The sequence below is a fragment of the Rhinoraja longicauda genome, chromosome 6 (assembly GCF_053455715.1).
Source record: "Rhinoraja longicauda isolate Sanriku21f chromosome 6, sRhiLon1.1, whole genome shotgun sequence".
Classification (NCBI taxonomy): domain Eukaryota; kingdom Metazoa; phylum Chordata; class Chondrichthyes; order Rajiformes; family Arhynchobatidae; genus Rhinoraja; species Rhinoraja longicauda.
The window spans coordinates 40,418,608-40,437,158 of record NC_135958.1 but is presented as its reverse complement, the minus strand read 5'-3'; the positions used below and the strand labels follow the sequence as shown (position 1 = coordinate 40,437,158).

The 18,551-nt window shown below is 45.1% G+C and overlaps 1 protein-coding gene across 1 annotated transcript in view; it reads left to right on the top strand.

The window, feature by feature from the left end:
• The window catches only part of fanca (FA complementation group A), a 119,890-nt gene that overhangs the window by 3,311 nt on the left and 98,028 nt on the right, over positions 1 to 18,551 (top strand). The window contains exons 2-6 of the mRNA XM_078400856.1: positions 988 to 1,097; positions 1,685 to 1,778; positions 3,460 to 3,602; positions 5,770 to 5,865; positions 17,228 to 17,301. Coding sequence (XP_078256982.1) covers positions 988 to 1,097; positions 1,685 to 1,778; positions 3,460 to 3,602; positions 5,770 to 5,865; positions 17,228 to 17,301 — 517 coding nt within the window. The remainder of the gene's footprint in view (positions 1 to 987; positions 1,098 to 1,684; positions 1,779 to 3,459; positions 3,603 to 5,769; positions 5,866 to 17,227; positions 17,302 to 18,551) is intronic.

Below are 18,551 nucleotides of genomic sequence, written 5' to 3'. Positions count from 1 at the left end.
AAAAATCCCGCGGCCTATTTCAGGCCGCGCCGGACGGTGAAAGGTCGGCGGCGGGCCGACCCAAGCCCCGCGATCCGGGGCGGGCGAATCATACAGACAATATCTGTAAAAAGAAACTGTTAATATTTCAGGTTGAACTCTTTAGCAGAACTGTGGACTTCTCTCGGGTGTGCTGACCTATATTTCTGCACCACACAATGCTGGAGTAACTCAGCGGGTCAGGCAGCATCTCTGGAGAGAAGGAATGGATCCATTCGCTGAGTTACTCCAGCATTTTGTGATACCTTCGATTTGTACCAGCATCTGCAGTTATTTTGCTTCACAATATTTATGCACCAGTCACATCACTGAAACATATCATTTGTTCATTTTAACGTTCTTGTTTAGGGGAACTTGCTAACTGAAATCTCTTTGCTACAGTTCATGCAAAACAACAGTGACTGCATCTCAAAATATTTCACTGGGTCCAAAACATGGTTAGAGATCCAGAGGTCAAGAAAGACACTTAGAAATTCAATCCTTTATATTTTTTTAAAGAACATGGAAAAGCCACATTTGCCCATTTAAAAAAAAAATGCATTGCAATTAAAATACTGTTGATATATTCTTGCAAATAGTTATTTGAAATGGCAACTAAAATCAATTGCAACAAATTACTAACTGTAATTGCATAAATAATAATGTTAATTACTGGGAATACTGATAATTTGTTCATATAGATTTAATACAGAATTCTTTTAATGTTTAATATCATGGGATCCAAGTATTTTAAATATTTGATTTGTATTGATTTATGGAGTAGTTTTGTTCTAATGATAATAACAAAAGAATGTTTTCAACTGTGGTGAATGAAGTGTGCACCGGAGCCAACTCTTGTGCACTTTGTAGCCTCATTGTATTTTTGATGGTGTTCGAGATTACTCTGATTTGCAGATGTGGTCATAAATTGACATTTTGGATATTCCACAATATCTTTAATTCCTTCAGGCTCGAGATCACGCAAACAGAAAGGGAGATGTTCTTCAGACCTTCTGTCCCGCGAGGCTGTTGTTCGGTTGATGAAGCAGCATCAGAACCTTGGCGATCTTCTCCTTGAGGTACTCCACCCAACTTGCTTTGACAATATTCTGAGCGGTTAAATTAGGAAACTCACTGGTATTTTGAAGGATGAGAAACGTACAAAATTATAGAAACGTATAAAATTATAAAAGGACTGGACAAGCTAGATGCAGGAAAAATGTTCCCAATGTTGGGCGAGTCCAGAACCAGGGGCCACAGTCTAAGAAAAAAGGGGAGGCCATTTAGAACTGAGGTGAGAAGAAACGTTTTCACCCAGAGAGTTGTGAATTTGTGGAATTCTCTGCCACATAAGGCAGTAGAGGCCAATTCACTGGATGAGTTTAAAAGAGAGTTAGATAGAGCTTTAGGGGCTTGCGGAATTCAAGGGATATGGGGAGAAGGCAGGCATGGGTTACTGATTGTGGATGATCAGCCATGATCACAATGAATGGCGGCGCTGGCTCGAAGGGCCAAATGGCCTCCTCCTGCACCTATTTTCTATGTTTCTATGAAATAAAAAAGAGCACATAAGTGAGCAATTTTCATTTTAAACACGGGAAAGATAACTCTCAAATTCTGGGAGCAGGAAGTTCAGTTTGAAAATAACAAATAATTTTCTGTACAGGTTACTGGGTCAGGAAGCGAACCTTTATGTGATGGTGATGGTGTTGACTCCGATAATCATAATGCCAGCACATCTGCCAGGGGATCTTTTATTGGTAAGTTTATTATATGATTACTCATAGAATATTTTTGTTTTTTAATAATTTCAGTCAATATCTTGTAATTGTTTGCATCCAGCAAGGGCGTTGGATGGATGGAAAGCCACTGTCTGCAAAAATTGATTAAGCACATATTAAAATTCATGCATAACAGGCCGCCACATATTACATGCAAGGAGGTCAGTCAAATTATTCATAAAATTCTTTGATTTGTCAGTATAGAATAACATTCTTGAAGTTGCCCAAATTTGCTTTGTATTCAGAAATGAATTTTATTGGCCCCGCCAGTTAGAATATGGTTGGAAGAACTGTACATTGTGATTTATTTTTTTTGCCGATGAAGTAGTCCACCACTTTTTAAAGGAGGAACAACCTTAGTTACAATCTGGCAAGTGTATAGCATTCAACCTTTACTCTCCCAGTCTTCCATCTCGTAGTTGACTGAACGCGTTGGTGGGCAACAGTTCTTGCCAATTCTGAAGTAAGAGGTCGAGCTCGCTCTGAAACAATCTGAATGGATTTGGAGTAACTGAACAGTGGCATCTTGGAAACCAGTACCTCTAAGGGCGGCACGGTGGCACAGCGGTAGAGTTGCTGCCTTACAGCGAATGCAGCGCCGGAGACGCGGGTTCCATCCTGACTACGGGTGCCGTCTCTACAGAGTTTGTACGTTCTCCCCGTGACCTGCGTGGGTTTTCTCCGAGATCTTCGGTTTCCTCCCACACTCCAAAGATGTTCAGGTTTGTAGGTTAATTGGCTGGGCAAATGTAAAAATTGTCCCTAGTGGGTGTAGGATAGTGTTAATATCCTATTTATCCGAAAGGGCCTGTTTCCGCGCTGTATCTCTAAAGTATCATTTTATTCCTCTTGGTGAACAGCTTATGATATCCTTGATCATGAAGCACTATGATTATTGACATTTTCGTACTTGCCAATAAATGTAATTAAACTGAATCCTTGCTGTCGGGATTATTGAAACATCAGTGTGTATTGTTTGGACAAACAGACGGGCTGAAAGACATTTGTTGTCATTGATAAACGTGAGTGAGTATATTTACTGACATGTCTCTGACCTTCAGGTCTTGAGCATTTGAGATCACAAAATGCTGGAGTAACTCAGAAGGCCAGGCGACATCTCTGGAGAGAAGGAATGGGTGACGTTTTGGATAGAGACCGTTTATCAATTTTTATCCTACAACAAAGTGGTGGCACAGTGGCGCAGCGGTAGAGTTGCTGCCTTGCAGTGCTTACAGCGCCAGTGACCTGGGTTCGATCGGGTGCTGTCTGTATGGAGTTTGTACATTCTCCTCTTGACAGCGTGGGTTTTCTCCGAGATCTTGGGTTACCTCCCACACTCCACAGACGTACAGGTTTGTAGGTTAATTGGCTCGGTATAAGTGTAAATTGTCCCTAGTGTGTGTAGGATAGTGTTAATGTGCGGGAATCGCTGGTCGGTGCGGACTCGGTGGGCCGAAGGACCTGTTTCCGCGCTGTATCTCTAAACTAAACTAAATTAAAATGAGTTTTAGACAAAACGTGATATGATTGATTATCTGATGCTGATTATGCAGTGTAAATAGTTTTAAAAAACATCATTATTATCTGTGTAAAATTGTTTTACATTTCAGTCACTTAAGAAATTTAAAAAGACTTGCATTTTTCTGATGTACCTTCTCAGCATCAGTGTTTCGCGAGCAAGCTTTGCTGAAGGACCTGCCTCCAGGGCTTTTGACTGCCAGAACATCTGTGGAGAAAATTCAGCAAATAGTGCAGCTTGGGATTGCACCCAGACACACAGTTATGTTGGATTCCCATCAGCGGGTAGGTGAACTCATTTTGGTGCGCGTCCATTTGGTTATCGGTAGTTCATTCGAAGATCTGTTTCACCAACTGACACAAAGGGTCTGGACCCAAAATGTCACCCATTCTTTCTCTCCAGAGATGCTACCTGTCCCACTGAGTTACTCCAGCATTTTGTGTCCACCTCTGATGGATTGACGGAGTCAGTATTGGGGACAGGATTGATAGAGCACCTGGGCTGACTTGTGGCAGGGGAAGATCATCTGTGGATAATTGAGCTTTTACTGCAATGTAGAATTAAAAAAATTGCTGTAAATAGCACAACTGAGAAGAAAACATTTGTCTGAAGAAGGGACTCGAACCGAAACGTCACCCATTCCTTCTCTCCATAGATGTTGCCTGTCCCGCTGAGTTACTCCAGCAGTCTGTGTCTATCTTCGGTTTAAACCAGCATAGAAACATAGAAAATAGGTGCAGGAGTAGGCCATTCGGCCCTTCGAGCCTGCACCGCCATTCAATATGATCATGGCTGATCATCCAACTCAATATCCTGTTCCTGCCTTCTCTCAATACCCCCTGATCCTTTTAGCCACAAGGGCCACATCTAACTCCTTCTTAAATATAGCCAATGAACTGGCCTCAACTACCTTCTGTGGCAGAGAATTCCACAGATTCACCACTCACTGTGTGAAAAAAAACTTTCTCATCTCGGTCCTAAAAGTTCCATCCTATAGAAAACATTCTTCATTGGTTGTCACATTTAAGTTTTGTGCAATGCATGGATCTGAAGTTGCCAAACTGTAGTGTTGGTCGTCTTGGGGAAGGTGGATATCAATGAAGTTAGAGGGCAGAAATGTTTAGACGTTTTGGTGGGGGCTCAAAAGTCGGGAGCCTCGATTGCCTCCTGGCACCACGGGAGAAGAATGAGGAGGAGATAAGACTTTTCTTTGCCTTCCATCACAGTGAGGGTGTGTCTGGAGCAATCACTGTGATGGCTGTTTGTGTTAAAATTGTAATTGTGTATCTTGTGTTCTTTATTGTCTACTGCCGGACCCTGATGTGAGAGGACGCTGGCGCTGTTTGTTCGCCGCTTCTCCGTCAGGACAGTTCGTCGGTTTGTTTTTATGTCATGACTGTTTTGTAAAGCGTCTTTGAGCACTTGGAAAAGCGCTATATAAAATAAATGTTTATTATTATTATTATTATTATTATTATTATCAGTGTTTCGCCAATGGTTAGTTTGCGTATTTTACAAATACTTAGGGCCATGTTGCTCTCAAATGAGAACCGAAGCTGCTGGGAACACTCAGGCAGTCGGACAGATCCCGATGAAAGAGAAAGAGTTATCATTTTTCTTTGATCTGCAACCTTAGTTCTGTTTCGGGCCGAGACCCTTCTTCAGACTTGTCACCCATTCCTTCTCTCCAGAGATACTGCCTGTTCCGCTGAGTTACTCCAGCATTTTATGTCTGTCTTGCTCAGTCTTTTTGTTGATTGCCTATTTATATAACTTGGAGGAAGTTTGCAGTGGTCCATTTACAGCCTTTAATAGAGAGATGTGGCTGCTTTGGAATCTTGCTCAAAAGACAGATTTCCGAATATGAGAAATGTAAGTTGTGAACGCAAAGTCGGGTGATCACACTTCAATAAATCTTCTCAGTATCAAAGGAACAATTTATAGATTTTGGTTTTTCGCAGATAATCAAAAGAAGTAGGAAAATGCAGGAAAATTGTTCCCAATGTTGGGGGAGTCCAGAACCAGGGGCCACAGTCTAAGAATAAAGGGGAGGCCATTTTAAAACGGAGGTGAGAAAAAACGTTTTCACCCAGAGAGTTGGAATTCTCTGCCATGGAAGGCAGTGGAGGCCGAATCACTGGATGAATTTAAAAGAGAGTTAGATAGAGCTCTAGGGGCTAGTGGAATCAAGGGATAAAGGGAGAAGGCAGGCACGGGTTACTGATTGTGGATGATCAGCCATGATCACAATGAATGGTGGTGCTGGCTCGAAGGGCCAAATGGCCTCCTCCTGCACCTATTTTCTATGTTACTAAGTAGAAACTCTGCACAATATACAAAGATAAGAATAAAATGTTTTTTTTTAATCTTGTGGGACCAAATAGAAGAGTGCTTACTTCCATTTCTTGATACCACCGTTTGGTAACACTGACTTGGCTTATTCTATTCCAGGGTAAACTTCTCTGTTTACTGGAGAGCTTGCGAGAACTGATGTCCACTGGCATGCTCAGCCGGTTGCATTTCAGGGAGGAGGTTTGCAAAGCAAAGGTGAGAGAAATGCTTTATAATTATAGAGTCGCATGGCTGCATTCTTGTGTCTCAGTAATGAATTCAAAGGTCAGGCGAATAGTCAATTTATTGCCAAAAATATCAGCTCATCAAGTTTTATTTAGCCCTAAATCTATTCCATTATAGAAACATAGAAAATAGGTACAGGAGGAGGCCATTTGGCCCTTCGAGCCAGCACTGCCATTCATTGTGATCATGGCTGATCATCCACAATCAGTGTCCCATGCCTGCCTTCTCCCCATATCCCTTGATTCCACTAGCCCCTAGAGCTGTATCTAACTCTTTTAAATTCATCCAGTGAATTGGCCTCCACTGCCCTCTGTGGCAGAGAATTCCACAAATTCACAACTCTCTGGGTGAAAACGTTTCTTCTCACCTCAGTTTTAAATGGCCTCCCCTTTATTCTTAGACTGTGGCCCCTGGTTCTGGACTCCCCCAACATTGGGAACATTTTTCCTGTGTCTGATTATGATATTGTCTCATCAATCTTGATCTGTTGTTGCAGTATGAGTTTTTATTTTCTGTGGACGACCCTCAGTGTTGTCACGGTGATAGTTGAGGGAGTGAATGTTCAGAGAGAGAGAGAGAGATGATGTGTAATTCAAACAGTCACCAGTCTGAAGAAGGGTCTCGACCTGAAACACATCCATTCCTTCTAACCAGAGATGCTCCAGCAGTTACTCCAGCGTTTTGTGTCTATCTTATGTGTAATTCAAATGTGAGTTATGTTTCTTGAGTGTTGTTGGAGCTGCAGTCATTAAGGTAAAGTGGATGTGCCAAAACACCCACCTCACCCCACCCTAGACGGCCTACTAGTTCCACTGCTTTCATCCTCATATCACTGTCAAAAGCACATTCTCCCCGGACAACAATGGGCCATTGCGGACTCCACCCTTCCTGAGGTCATCTGTTACCAGCCCGATTTGGTTCTGCCCTTCTATATATTTCATTCTGAAGAAAGATTCCGGCCCGAAATGTCACTTCTTTCTTTTCTCCAGAGAAGCTGCCTGACCCACTGAGTTACTCCAGCTTTTTGTGCCACACTGTCATTCTCTTGGTTTGTATCTTGTGCATGGGGGAAATCCTTTGGAGGATTGGGGGGCAAGACCTTTTTGATCTATTGAGACCTCTGATCAGTGGTTATTCACAGGATGTCAATGGGGAGGAATTAAGTCATTGAAGGTGTTGGAAGCACTCAGATCTGCGGTTATGGAAACTGATTTGAGAAGTTTGCTTGACCTGCTGAGTGCATTTCTTTGGGCCACAAGGAATATCTGCAGTTGGTTTAATTTTTATGTGTGTGTGTGCCTGTGTGCCTGTGCCAAACTGACAGATGGACTTTAATACAAGTAAGTCTGAGGTGTTGTGCTTTGGGAGGTCCAATATAATGGGGAAAGTATATAGTTAATGACAAGACCGTTAGAGCATTTATGTACAGAAGGATCTGTGGGTTCAGGTCCATAGCTCCCTGAAAGTGCAATACATGTAGATAGAGTGGTAAAAATGCTGTGTGTTATGCTTGCCTTCATCAGTCGGGGCATTGAGTATAGGAGTTGGAAGCAAAGATAATAGAGCAGAGCAAGATAGACCACTCGACCCAAAAATCCATAGTATGTAATGGCGCCATTTTAGTAGGCAGAAACTTGCAGAAACATTTTAAAAGAAAAATAATAAAAGTCTTTGAATTGATAGATGAGATATATTCTGCATTTTTATGGTATCATCACACGTACTGTTCCCCCACAACACTGATTACACTGCGAGAGGCATAGCGAACAGCGGGTTTTGATTACTAAAATGGCGGACGTTACGCTCCTTTGCGTACCACACTTCAGTATAGACGATTTCAACGGAGTGGTCCATCTTGCTCCTCTAGTATCTTTGGTTGGAAGTCATGTTGCAGCTCTGCAAGACTGTGGTTCGGCCGCCGTTTGTTGTATGATGGCAGTTCTGGTTGCCCCTTTACAGGAAGGATGTGGTAGCTTTGGAAGGGGTGGAGAAGAGGTTTTCCAGAATGCTGCCTGGATTAACTATACGCAGAGGTTGGACAAATTTGGACTGTTTGCTCTGGGGCACCGCAGGCTGAAGGGAGACCTGATAGAAAGATATAAAATGAGGAGAGACATAGATAGTGCAGACAGGCAGAATCTTCCCCCCCCCCCCCCCCCACAAGGAGAAATGTCAAAGACCAGAAGGCGTATCATGAAGCTAAGAGGCAGAATTTAAAGGAGATGTGTGAGGCAAGTTTTTACGTAGAGGTGGCTGGAATGCACTGCCAGTGTTGTGGGTGGAGGCAAATGCGACAGTGGCATTTAAGGGGCTTTTCAATAGACGCGTGGATATGCAGGGAATAGACAGATATGTATCTCGTGCAGGCAGACGAGATCAGTTTATCTTGGTGTCATGTTCGGCATGGAGCCTCCTTTTTAGCCTCCTTTTGCTCTGGTATTTTATTTCATTGTTCGCATGTTTAAGTTATAATGTATTGTTCTTAATTGTTTACCGTATGTCGTGTTGTTACTTGCGAGCAAAGCACCAAGGCAAATTCCTTGAATGCGTACATACTTGGCGAATAAAATGTATTCAATTCAATTTGACATTGAGTGCCCAGGGCCTGTTTCCGTGCTGTACTATTTGTTCTATGTTGTTTCTGGAGAGTGGTGGCCAGGACTGTATGTAGTACTGGGCCTATTACCTCAGGAGCATTCTGTGTTTCTGCTAATAAAAATAAGGCATCAATCACATGAGCATTTTAAACTACCTTTACCTACTTGTCCTAGTGAACAAGTGGTCACTGAAAGGAAGCATACAGGTACAGCAGGCAGTGAAGAAAGCCAATGGAATGTTGGCCTTCATAACAAGAGTGATACGTTTTACTCAGTATCATTCTCCAAAGCACGCATTGAGTGGGAGACAAAAAACAACACAGGTCTGGACACAAGATCGCCATTTTAACTCTCTGTGTATTTTAGCAGCTGCGCAGGCACAGCTTTACCATATTGTTGCATGTATACATCGCATAGCAGCTTTACCATATTGTTGCATGTATACATCACATATCTCCCCCCTTAGAATTGTGATACTTTTTTTTAATCATAATGATCTTTATACATTCTGTTTCCAAATTATTTTTCTATAACAAACCCCCATTTAAGTAAGTCCAAAAACATGCATCATTTTGGTATCTATTTACAATCCAAATCAAAGTTTACATAACCAATTCATCTTTTGAATATGAGTATCATCTTCAATGTAATGCCGAAAGTGTATTCACGCTACAGTCCTTTCCATTAATGCTAACCATATTTTTATGGCGTTTACATTGTCCATATAACCAAATCCGTATAATCAAGTCCGTTGTCCAAATCCGTAATAATCCGGTCGCTTTCTATTTCGCTTTGGGTACTGCTTACGCCCTGAATTGGTTTCTTCGTTGCGCTCTGATGTCGCGTCCTCGACGGTGTCATCGTGGTTGCTTTCATCGACGTTTTCCTGTGCAATGCTTCTTTCGCTGACATCTTCATCGCGCACTGTGGGCGTATCCCTGTCGAAATCTATCGAATCTCCCGTTTCGTTGGTTGTGGGAGAGTCGATTTCTCGTTTCAGAATCTGGTCTGCGTGACGTTTCCAGATTTCTACCCTGTTGACGTGAACCTCGACCTGGTACGAGACAGGACCTAGCTTCTTTGCGATGTGTCCTGGTACCCATTTCTCCCCTCTCGCGTAGTTGCGCACTAGCACGTTCTCTCCCTCCTCAGATTATCGAGCTGGGCGCGAATCGTGGTGCAACTTTTGCGACAGTTGTTTGTCACCAATGGTCACTCTTTCATCTGGCACCGCGATGCTGAAACGCGTGCGAATTTTCCTTTTCACCAGCATTTCAGCCGGCGTTTGCGTTGTAGTAGTTTGCGGCGTTGAACGATACGAGATGAGGAATCGAGCGACACGCGTTTGCAGCGGTCCCGACATCTTGCGGAGTGCTGCCTTCACCGTCTGCACGGCGCGCTCTGCGAGACCATTAACCAATGGTATGGCGCACTTTTGGCATGACGAATGCCATTCGCTTTCATGAACTTTGCGAACATTTCGCAAGCGAAACATGGGTCATTGTCAGAAACCAGTGTATGCGGAAGGCCATGTGTCACGAACACGAAGCGAAGCTTGTCGATGGTGACGTCACTGGTTGATTCACTTGTGATATGCACTTCAATCCATTTTGAATATGCGTCGATGAGAACAAGCAACATCTTTCCTTGTACCGGGCCGGCATAATCAACATGAACTCGCGACCACGGTTGACTAGGATGCTCCCATGAATGCAATGGTGCTTTGGGCGGATCCCGCTGATGCATTTGGCATTCTGAACACGCTCAGACTTTGTGCTCTAAGTCCTTATCGATTCCAGAGCACCACACACAACTTCTAGCGATCACTTTCATCTTCACAATACCCGGATGGGCATCATGCACTTCCTCGATCATTTGCGAGCAACATTGGGGTGGTAGTACAACACGACTACCCCAGAGAAGACAACCCTCGTGAACGCTCAGCTCCACTTTGCGACTGAAGTAGAGCTTGAAATCATCATTTGGTGGTTTGTCTGGCCACCCGCTCATGATGTATTCGCGAACACGAGACAGAATCGGATCCCTCTGTGTCATGGTGTGAACACGCGACGGAGTGATGGGCGATTTCTCCAACTCGCTCATCAGAAAGACGATTTCTGGTATTGGCGCTTGCGATACCGTTGCTTGTCGTGGGAGTCGGCTAAGCGCGTCTGCATTGGCATTGGCTGACCCCGGTTTGTACGCGATGTCGTACTCGTATGCTGCCAGTTTTAGCGACCAGCGAATCACTCACGGCGAAGCCATTAGCGGAATGGCCTTGTTGTTACTGAACAACCCAAGAAGCGGCTTATGGTCGGTGTTGATTACGAATCGTCGTCCGTACAAGTATGTGTGGAACTTCTTGACGCCAAAGACTATGGCTAGACCCACCTTATCCAGCTGCGAGTAGTTGCGTTCGGCATTATTCAGACTGCGTGAAGCGTAGCCTATAGGCATTTCCGTGCCATCTTCCATGACGTGTGACAGCACTGCCACTACTCTGTAAGGGCTGGCGTCGCAGGAGAGAACGAGCGGCTTGTTGCTGTCGTAGTGCGTCAGAACTTTGGACGATTTCAGGCTTTGCTTAGCTTGTGTGAACGCCTTCCGCTGAGCTGGTCCCCAGTGCCATCGAACCGTTTTACGCAGCAGTTGATGAAGCGGTTCGAGCATGGTTGAGAGATTAGGCAGAAATTTGTCGCAATAGTTCAGCATCCCAAGGAACGCCTTCAGTTCTCTGACGTTCTTGGGTTGAGCCAGCTCATCGATGGCTTGGACTCGTTCATCCACTGGCTGCAGCCCTTCAGCGCTCACCTTATGGCCCAGGTATTGGACGAGAAAGGCGCATGTTTCTCGTTTCAGTCGTAAGCCTGCATCTTGGAGCCTGCGGAGGACTTTTTCGAGGTTGTCGAGGTGTTCTTCCTCGGAACTACCTGTGACGAGCAGATCGTCCAGATACACCGCAACCCCAGAAATCCCCGCCAGAAGATTGCCCATCGTACACTGAAATACAGCCAGTGCTGTTGAAATGCCAAACGGCATTCTGGTGTATTGGAATAAACCGCGATGGGTATTTATCGTCACCAGTTCACGGCATCTGGACGACAAAACCAACTGCTGGTAAGCGTGCGACAGGTCAAGTTTGGTGAACTGCTTCCCCTTCACCAGCTTCGTAAACAACTCATCAATCCAAGGTATCGGATACGTATCAGATCGAGCTGCTGTATTCACCGTTAACCTGTAATCTCCGCAGATTCTCACGCTACCGTCTGCCTTGTCAATGGAGACAATCGGTGCCGCCCATTTCGAGTGTTGAACGGGTTCTATGATTTTCTCCTCCTGTAGGCGATCTAATTCGCGATCAACGCGATCGCGACGGGCCAGCGGCACTGGTCGAGCCTTGATGAATTTCGATGGTACGGCCGGGTCGATGTAGATGTCGACTTCGAAGCCCTTGAGTGTCCCGAGTTCCACTTTGAAGAGGTCACCGTATTTAGAGAGGAGGCTCTGCAGGCGGTCGTTCACGTTGACCTGGTTCACCTCCTGCCAGTTGAGTCGCAGAACTTTCAACCACTCACGGCCAAGTAGGCTTGGCCCCGCCCCCTTCGCTACCAGCAGCTTGAGCGTCGCTGTTTGCTGGTTGTGAGAGACAGGCACCGAATATTCTCCCAACAATTCCACTTTCTCTCCAGTGTAAGTACGGAGAACTACGGTGCTATCACGAAGGCGTAACCTTTCACCTTTTACCCACTGGTCCTTCCACGTCTCTTCACTGATAAGCGTAACTCCAGCTCCAGTGTCGATTTGCATGTGGATAGTCTTTCCCCCCACACACATGTCCACAGTGAAAGGAGTAACTTTCTTCTCACTTTTAGTATGATAAAGACCATACACCTGCCTCAGTCAGTTGGTGGCTTTTATCCGTTTTTCCGGCTGACTCTTTTTTCTGCTGTTTTTTCCTTCCACTCTGAGCATTTTTCCCACTGGACTTGCACACCCGTGAGAAATGCCCTTTGTTCCAGCAGTTGAAACACGCCACCTGTTTTGCTGGACATTCGTTCAGGTCAGCGTTGGGAGAGCCACCACAGCGATAACACAAAGATCCTCTTATGGTTCCCCGCTTGGGCTGACCACTGTGAGGCCCCCTTGATTTCACGATTATATTTATCGCTTCGCTGGGCTTTTGTTTCCCGTCATGGAGATCAGCCGTGTTGCGGTCTGCCGTCTCCATAGCGGTGGCGATACCGAGTGCCTTGTCGAAATCCAGCGTGGCTTCCGACAATAATCGACGCTGAATGCGGTCATCATCAATCCCACACACCAAACGATCACGTAACATTTCATTGAGCTTCGAACCATAAGCACAATGTTCAGCGAGGTGACGTAACTCGGCCACGTAATCAGCAACTGACTCACCCGGCTGACGATGACCGACGGTTTCGGGACCTTGTGATTCGTGACTGTTGACACAATCTCAGAATATTCAACTTGCCCAGGTTTCTGTGGAGCAAGTAAACTTGATGAGTCTGTACGTTGGTCCTCCACACATGGACAGCAAGATGGCCCTCTTCTTTCCTGCATCTGTAATGTGGTTGGCTAGGAAGTAATGTTCAATGCGCTCGGCGAACTGCACCCAGTCGTCCTGTGCAACATCAAATTCTCCTATTGAGCCAAAAATAGCCATTGTAGCCACAACAGCAAGTCACCAGGCGAAACTTCAAAACAAGTTTATCCTCGTCGCCAATTAATGATACGTTTTACTCAGTATCATTCTCTAAATCACGCATTGAGTGGGAGACCAAAACAACACAGGTCTGGACACAAGATCGGCATTTTAACTCTCTGTGTATTTTTGCAGCTGCGCAGGCACAGCTTTACCATATTGTTGCATGTATACATCGCATAGCAGCTTTACCATATTGTTGCATATATACATCACAAAGAGGAGTTGAGTATAGGAGCAAAGAGGTCCTTCTGCATTTGTACAGGGCCCTAGTGAGACCGCACCTGGAGTATTGTGTGCAGTTTAGGTCTCCAAATTTGAGGAAGGATATTCTTGCTATTGAGGGCGTGCAGCGTAGGTTTACTAGGTTAATTCCTGGAATGGCGGGACTGTCATATGCTGAAAGACTGGAGCGACTAGGCTTGTATACACTGGAATTTAGAAGGATGAGAGGGGATCTTATCGAAACGTATAAGATTATTAAGGGGTTGGACACGTTAGAGGCAGGAAACATGTTCCCAATGTTGGGGGAGTCCAGAACAAGGGGCCTCAGTTTAAGAATAAGGGGTAGGCCATTTAGAACGGGGATGAGGAAAAACTTTTTCAGTCAGAGAGTTGTGAATCTGTGGAATTCTCTGCCTCAGAAGGCAGTGGAGGCCAATTCTCTGAATGCATTCAAGAGAGAGCTGGATAGAGCTCTTAAGGATAGCGGAGTCAGGGGGTACGGGGAGAAGGCAGGAACGGGGTATTGATTGAGAATGATCAGCCATGATCACATTGAATGGCGGTGCTGGCTGGAAGGGCCGAATGGCCGTTTTGTCTATTGTCTACTGCGTTTAAAAAAAATCTATGACCATATACTTCAGGATTCTTCTGTTCTGCAACGCTTCTCGACGTGCTCCCACTTATTGTATGTTCTGTTGCATTATTGCCCTTCCTCAGATAGACTGCCTTACATTTGTGCTCAATTTTGTTTGCCTTTACTCTGCCCAACTGTATCCATCAGGAAGTTGAAAGCTTTCCTCATTCCAGTCAAATCGCATATCCTGTGAGCTGACAAGCCTCCACGTTTCCATCTAAATAATTTGTGTGTGTCAGCACATGCGTGGGACTGGATCTGAGCCCACTGCAAACGGCCATGAAATCACCATCGCACCCATCAGTTGATGCTTGGACAATACAGCTCACCCCCTCCATGACACGCTGGTCAACCTGAGGAGCACCTTCAGCAACAGACTGGTTCCACCAAGATGCAGCACAGAACGCCACAGGAGATCCTTCTTCCCTGTGGCTATCGAACTGTACAACTCCTCCCCCTTCTGTCGTGGAGTAGACTGAGACTGACTCCCCTCTCTTCCCCCCCCCCCCCCCCAAAATCTTTGCACATCCCCAATCCTTTCCATTCGTCACTTTAATTTCATATTTCATATATCTTGTGTTTTATGACTGTTGGCAGATCAATTTCTCTCCTGGGATAAATAAAGTTCTATCTTATCGTATCGTACACTCTCCGCTTTGACCTGCTGAGCACATTTTGGATACAAATTACCACTTTCCCTGGGGCATTGCCTGCCTGTGAAACTTGTCTGAATTCTTGCTGATATCAATGTCGACTACTTCAAATACATCCCCCTGTGCTGTTGTATGGAACAATATGTTCATTTCAGAAAAAAAGTACATGTACTCAACACATTTGCAAAGAGCTCTTTTAAAGATGCAAAGGTGCTCCAGCAGCGAAACATAAATTAGAAACATAGAAAAACAGGTGCAGGAGTAGGCCATTCGGCCCTTCGAGCCAGCACCGCTATTTAACATGATCACGGCTGATCATCCGAAATCAGTACCCCGTTCCTGCTTTTTCCCCCATATCCCTTGATTCCGTTCGCCCTAAGAGCTAAATCGAGAGGGATGAACTTCTTACCGAGACCCTTCTTTGTCTCGAGCTGAAACGTCACCCATGCCGTCTCTCCAGAGATGCTGCCTGCCGAACTCGCTTGTCAGAGGTTATGGGGAGAAGCCAGGAGAATGGGGGATAGGAGGGAGAGGTAAATCAGCCATGATTGAATGGCGGCATAGAATTGGTCGCTCATGCACAGACCACATAGCAACACTACGCATCATCATTGAGCAGTCTATTGAATGGAACACGTCCCTGTACATCAACTTCATTGACTTTGAGAAAGCGTTTGACAGCTTAGACAGGATAACACTATGGCGCCTAATGGACCACTATGGAATTCCCACCAATATCATAAACGTAATCAATAACTCGTATGATGGAACCTCATGCAAAGTTACGCATGCACGCCAGCTTTCCCAGAGCTTTAGTGTCAAGATGAGCGTCAAGCAGGGATGTCTACTGTCACCATTCCTGTTCCTCCTGGCAATTGACTGGATCAAGGAACTGAAGGGAAAAGAAATGGAATTCAGTGGACAATATGGGAACAGCTAGATGACCTTGACTTTGCAGATGACATAGCTCTCCTTTCACACACAGATACAAATGCAGGAGAAGACGGACAGACTCTTACAAGCTGCAACAAAACTTGGTCTTACACCCAATACAGCAAAGACACAGGTGATGACGATCCACTCCAAAACCAGCAACCCTATCCTCATGCACAGCACTGCCCTGGAGGAGGTACAAACATTCACATACCTAGGCAGTGTTGTAGACACCACCGGAGGGGCAGATGCAGACATAAAAAACAGAATTAATAAGGCTAGGGTGGTGTTTAACATGCTCAGGAACATCTGGAGCTCAAAACACATCTCAATAAACCCACCAAAATACGCATCTTTAATTCAAATGTGAAGCAGGTGATGCTATATCAGAGACATGGAAAACAACAAAACACACAACAAACAGGCTGCAAACATTCATTAACACCTGCCTCAGGGGAATACTAAACATCTGGAGGAGAGACAAAGTAAGCAATGTGGACCTGTGGAAAAGAACAAGCCAGGATCCCATTGACTTACAAATTCGAAGAAGAAAATGGAGTTGGATTGGACACACCCTCAGAAAACCTGCCACAAACATCACCCGGCAATCCCTGAAATGGAACCCCCAAGGAAAAACGAAAAGAGGTCACCCCAGGAACAGCTGGAGAAGAGGGGTCCAGGCAGAAATGTCTGGGAGTGGGCTCAACTGTGGAGATCTCGAAAGAACTGTCAACAACCGAGTGACGCGGAGGCCATTTGTCAATGGCCTATGCTCCCTAGAGGAGCAAAGGGCTTAAGTAGAAGAAGAAGACGAAGATAGACTTGGTAGGTCGAATTGCCTCATTCTACTCTTATCACTTATGATCATACGAACTGAGTTACTCCAGCATTTTGTGTCTATCTTCGGTGTAAACCAGCATCTGCAGTTCCTTCCTATACGAACTTCTTGCCAGATAGTTGACAATAACATCTGCCACAGAGCAATGGGAGATTAGCTGGGGCAAACACTGAGACCAGATTTGTTACAAACTGTTTGGTCTCTGTGCTGAATTGTTGATGCAGTAAGTACATTTACAGTGGATTAAACGACAAACCGGATGTCTTTCTGCCAATGGTATATTTGCCATTATGAACCTGCCACATGTTAACCAGATTTATCATCAGATTAGAGACACGAGGGTCTCCAGACGGAGTAAAGGCAAACTGCTGGAGGAACTCGGTGGCTCGAGCAGCATCTGTGGAGGTTTTGACCCAAAACATTTCTAATTGTTGCCCCTCAGCCTCTACCCCTCACTGATGTTGCCTGACGCGTTGACTTCCTCCAGCAGTTTGCATCTTGCTCCTCGTTAGCTTGGATCTCAACACTAAATAAGTGAAACCTTTCTTCTGCTTTCCTGCAAAAAGAATTAAACATAAGAGTCATTAATTGTTTTTTTGTTTGTCTGATTACAGTTAACTTTTCGGTTCATTGTTAAATGTTCTACATCTAGTAAATTTAGATGGTAAAGATTGGATATTCTGATGAATGTTTTTTTTTTTGACGTTTACAAAATTCATTTTTCTGTTGTAGGAAGTGCCCATGCTGGAGGTTGTTTGGCATTTGCAGAAAGCAAGCATTGTGAGCCTGGAAGAGTTTGTAACAAGGTACGTCCATTGTGCATTCCAGGGTCAAGAGTGTTTTATTGTCAGGAGTCCCCAAGAGAACAATGAAATTCGTACCTGCAGCAGCACAACAGAATATGTCAACAGCATTTGGCAATGCGGTCTAACATTGCTGAGTATTTGGTGTCCTGTGGGGTGCTGTGGACAGGTTACAAATTGCCTGAACGGGGCAACATAAGTAGGTGGAGCGGTGGAGAAGGCATAAGGAACGCTTGCCTTCATTGGTCAGGGCATTGAGTACAAAAGTGAGGAAGCGATGGTGGAGAATCGTAGAGCATTGTGTCGGTAGGAACTGCTTTTAACCAAATATAGTAGACACAAACAGCTGGAGAAACTCTGCGGGCCAAGGCAGTATCTCTGGAGAAGGGTCTCGACCCGAAACGTCACCCGTTCCTTCTCTCCAGAGATGCTGCCTGTCCCGCTGAGTTACTCCAGCTGTTTGTGTTTATAGGACATTGGTCAGGCTGTGTTTGGAGTACTGCCGCAGTATGGGGTAGATGTGGAGGCTTTGGAAAGGATGCAGAGGAGGTTTACCAGGATGAAGCCTGGATTAGCAGTTGCTGGCTACACGGACAGACTGGACAGACGTGGACTGTTTTCTCTGGGAAGCCGGAGGTTGAGGGGAGGCGTGATAGAAGTGTAAAAAATAACGAGAGACAGAGTGTAGACCGTCAGAATCTTTCACCCATGATGGAAATATCGAATACTAGAGGGCGGAGCTGTAGATGAGAGGGGCAGGGTTTAAATGAGATGTAATGAAGCGAGTGCCTTCTTCTCTGTGGCTATCTTCACACACAAGGAGGCTGGTGACTGCCTGGAACGCATTGCCGGGGGTGGTGGAGGGGCCAGGTATGATCATGGTATTGTGGGCCGAAGGGCCTGTTCCTGTGCTGAACTCGTCTCTATTCCACATAGCTGAGCAAAATCAGTTTGATGTGAGTGAGCGTCAAATGGTTAATAGAGCTGGAAGGAAAGATCATCCTTTATTGCTGATTACCTGCACTATTCAGTACAGGCCAGTCTGACTGTCCTCCTGATTAAATGTTATCACTGAATGCTGTGTTGTTACCTTCCCATAGGTAACAATGATCTATTCTACATTTTCATTGAGCCTCGCCCACTTTGATATCTCCTTTTCACACCTTACCCTTCCTTATCTCTGCATCTCCCCCTGACTCTCAGTCAGAAGAAGGGTCTCGACCTGAAACGTCACCCGTTCCTTCTCTCCAGAG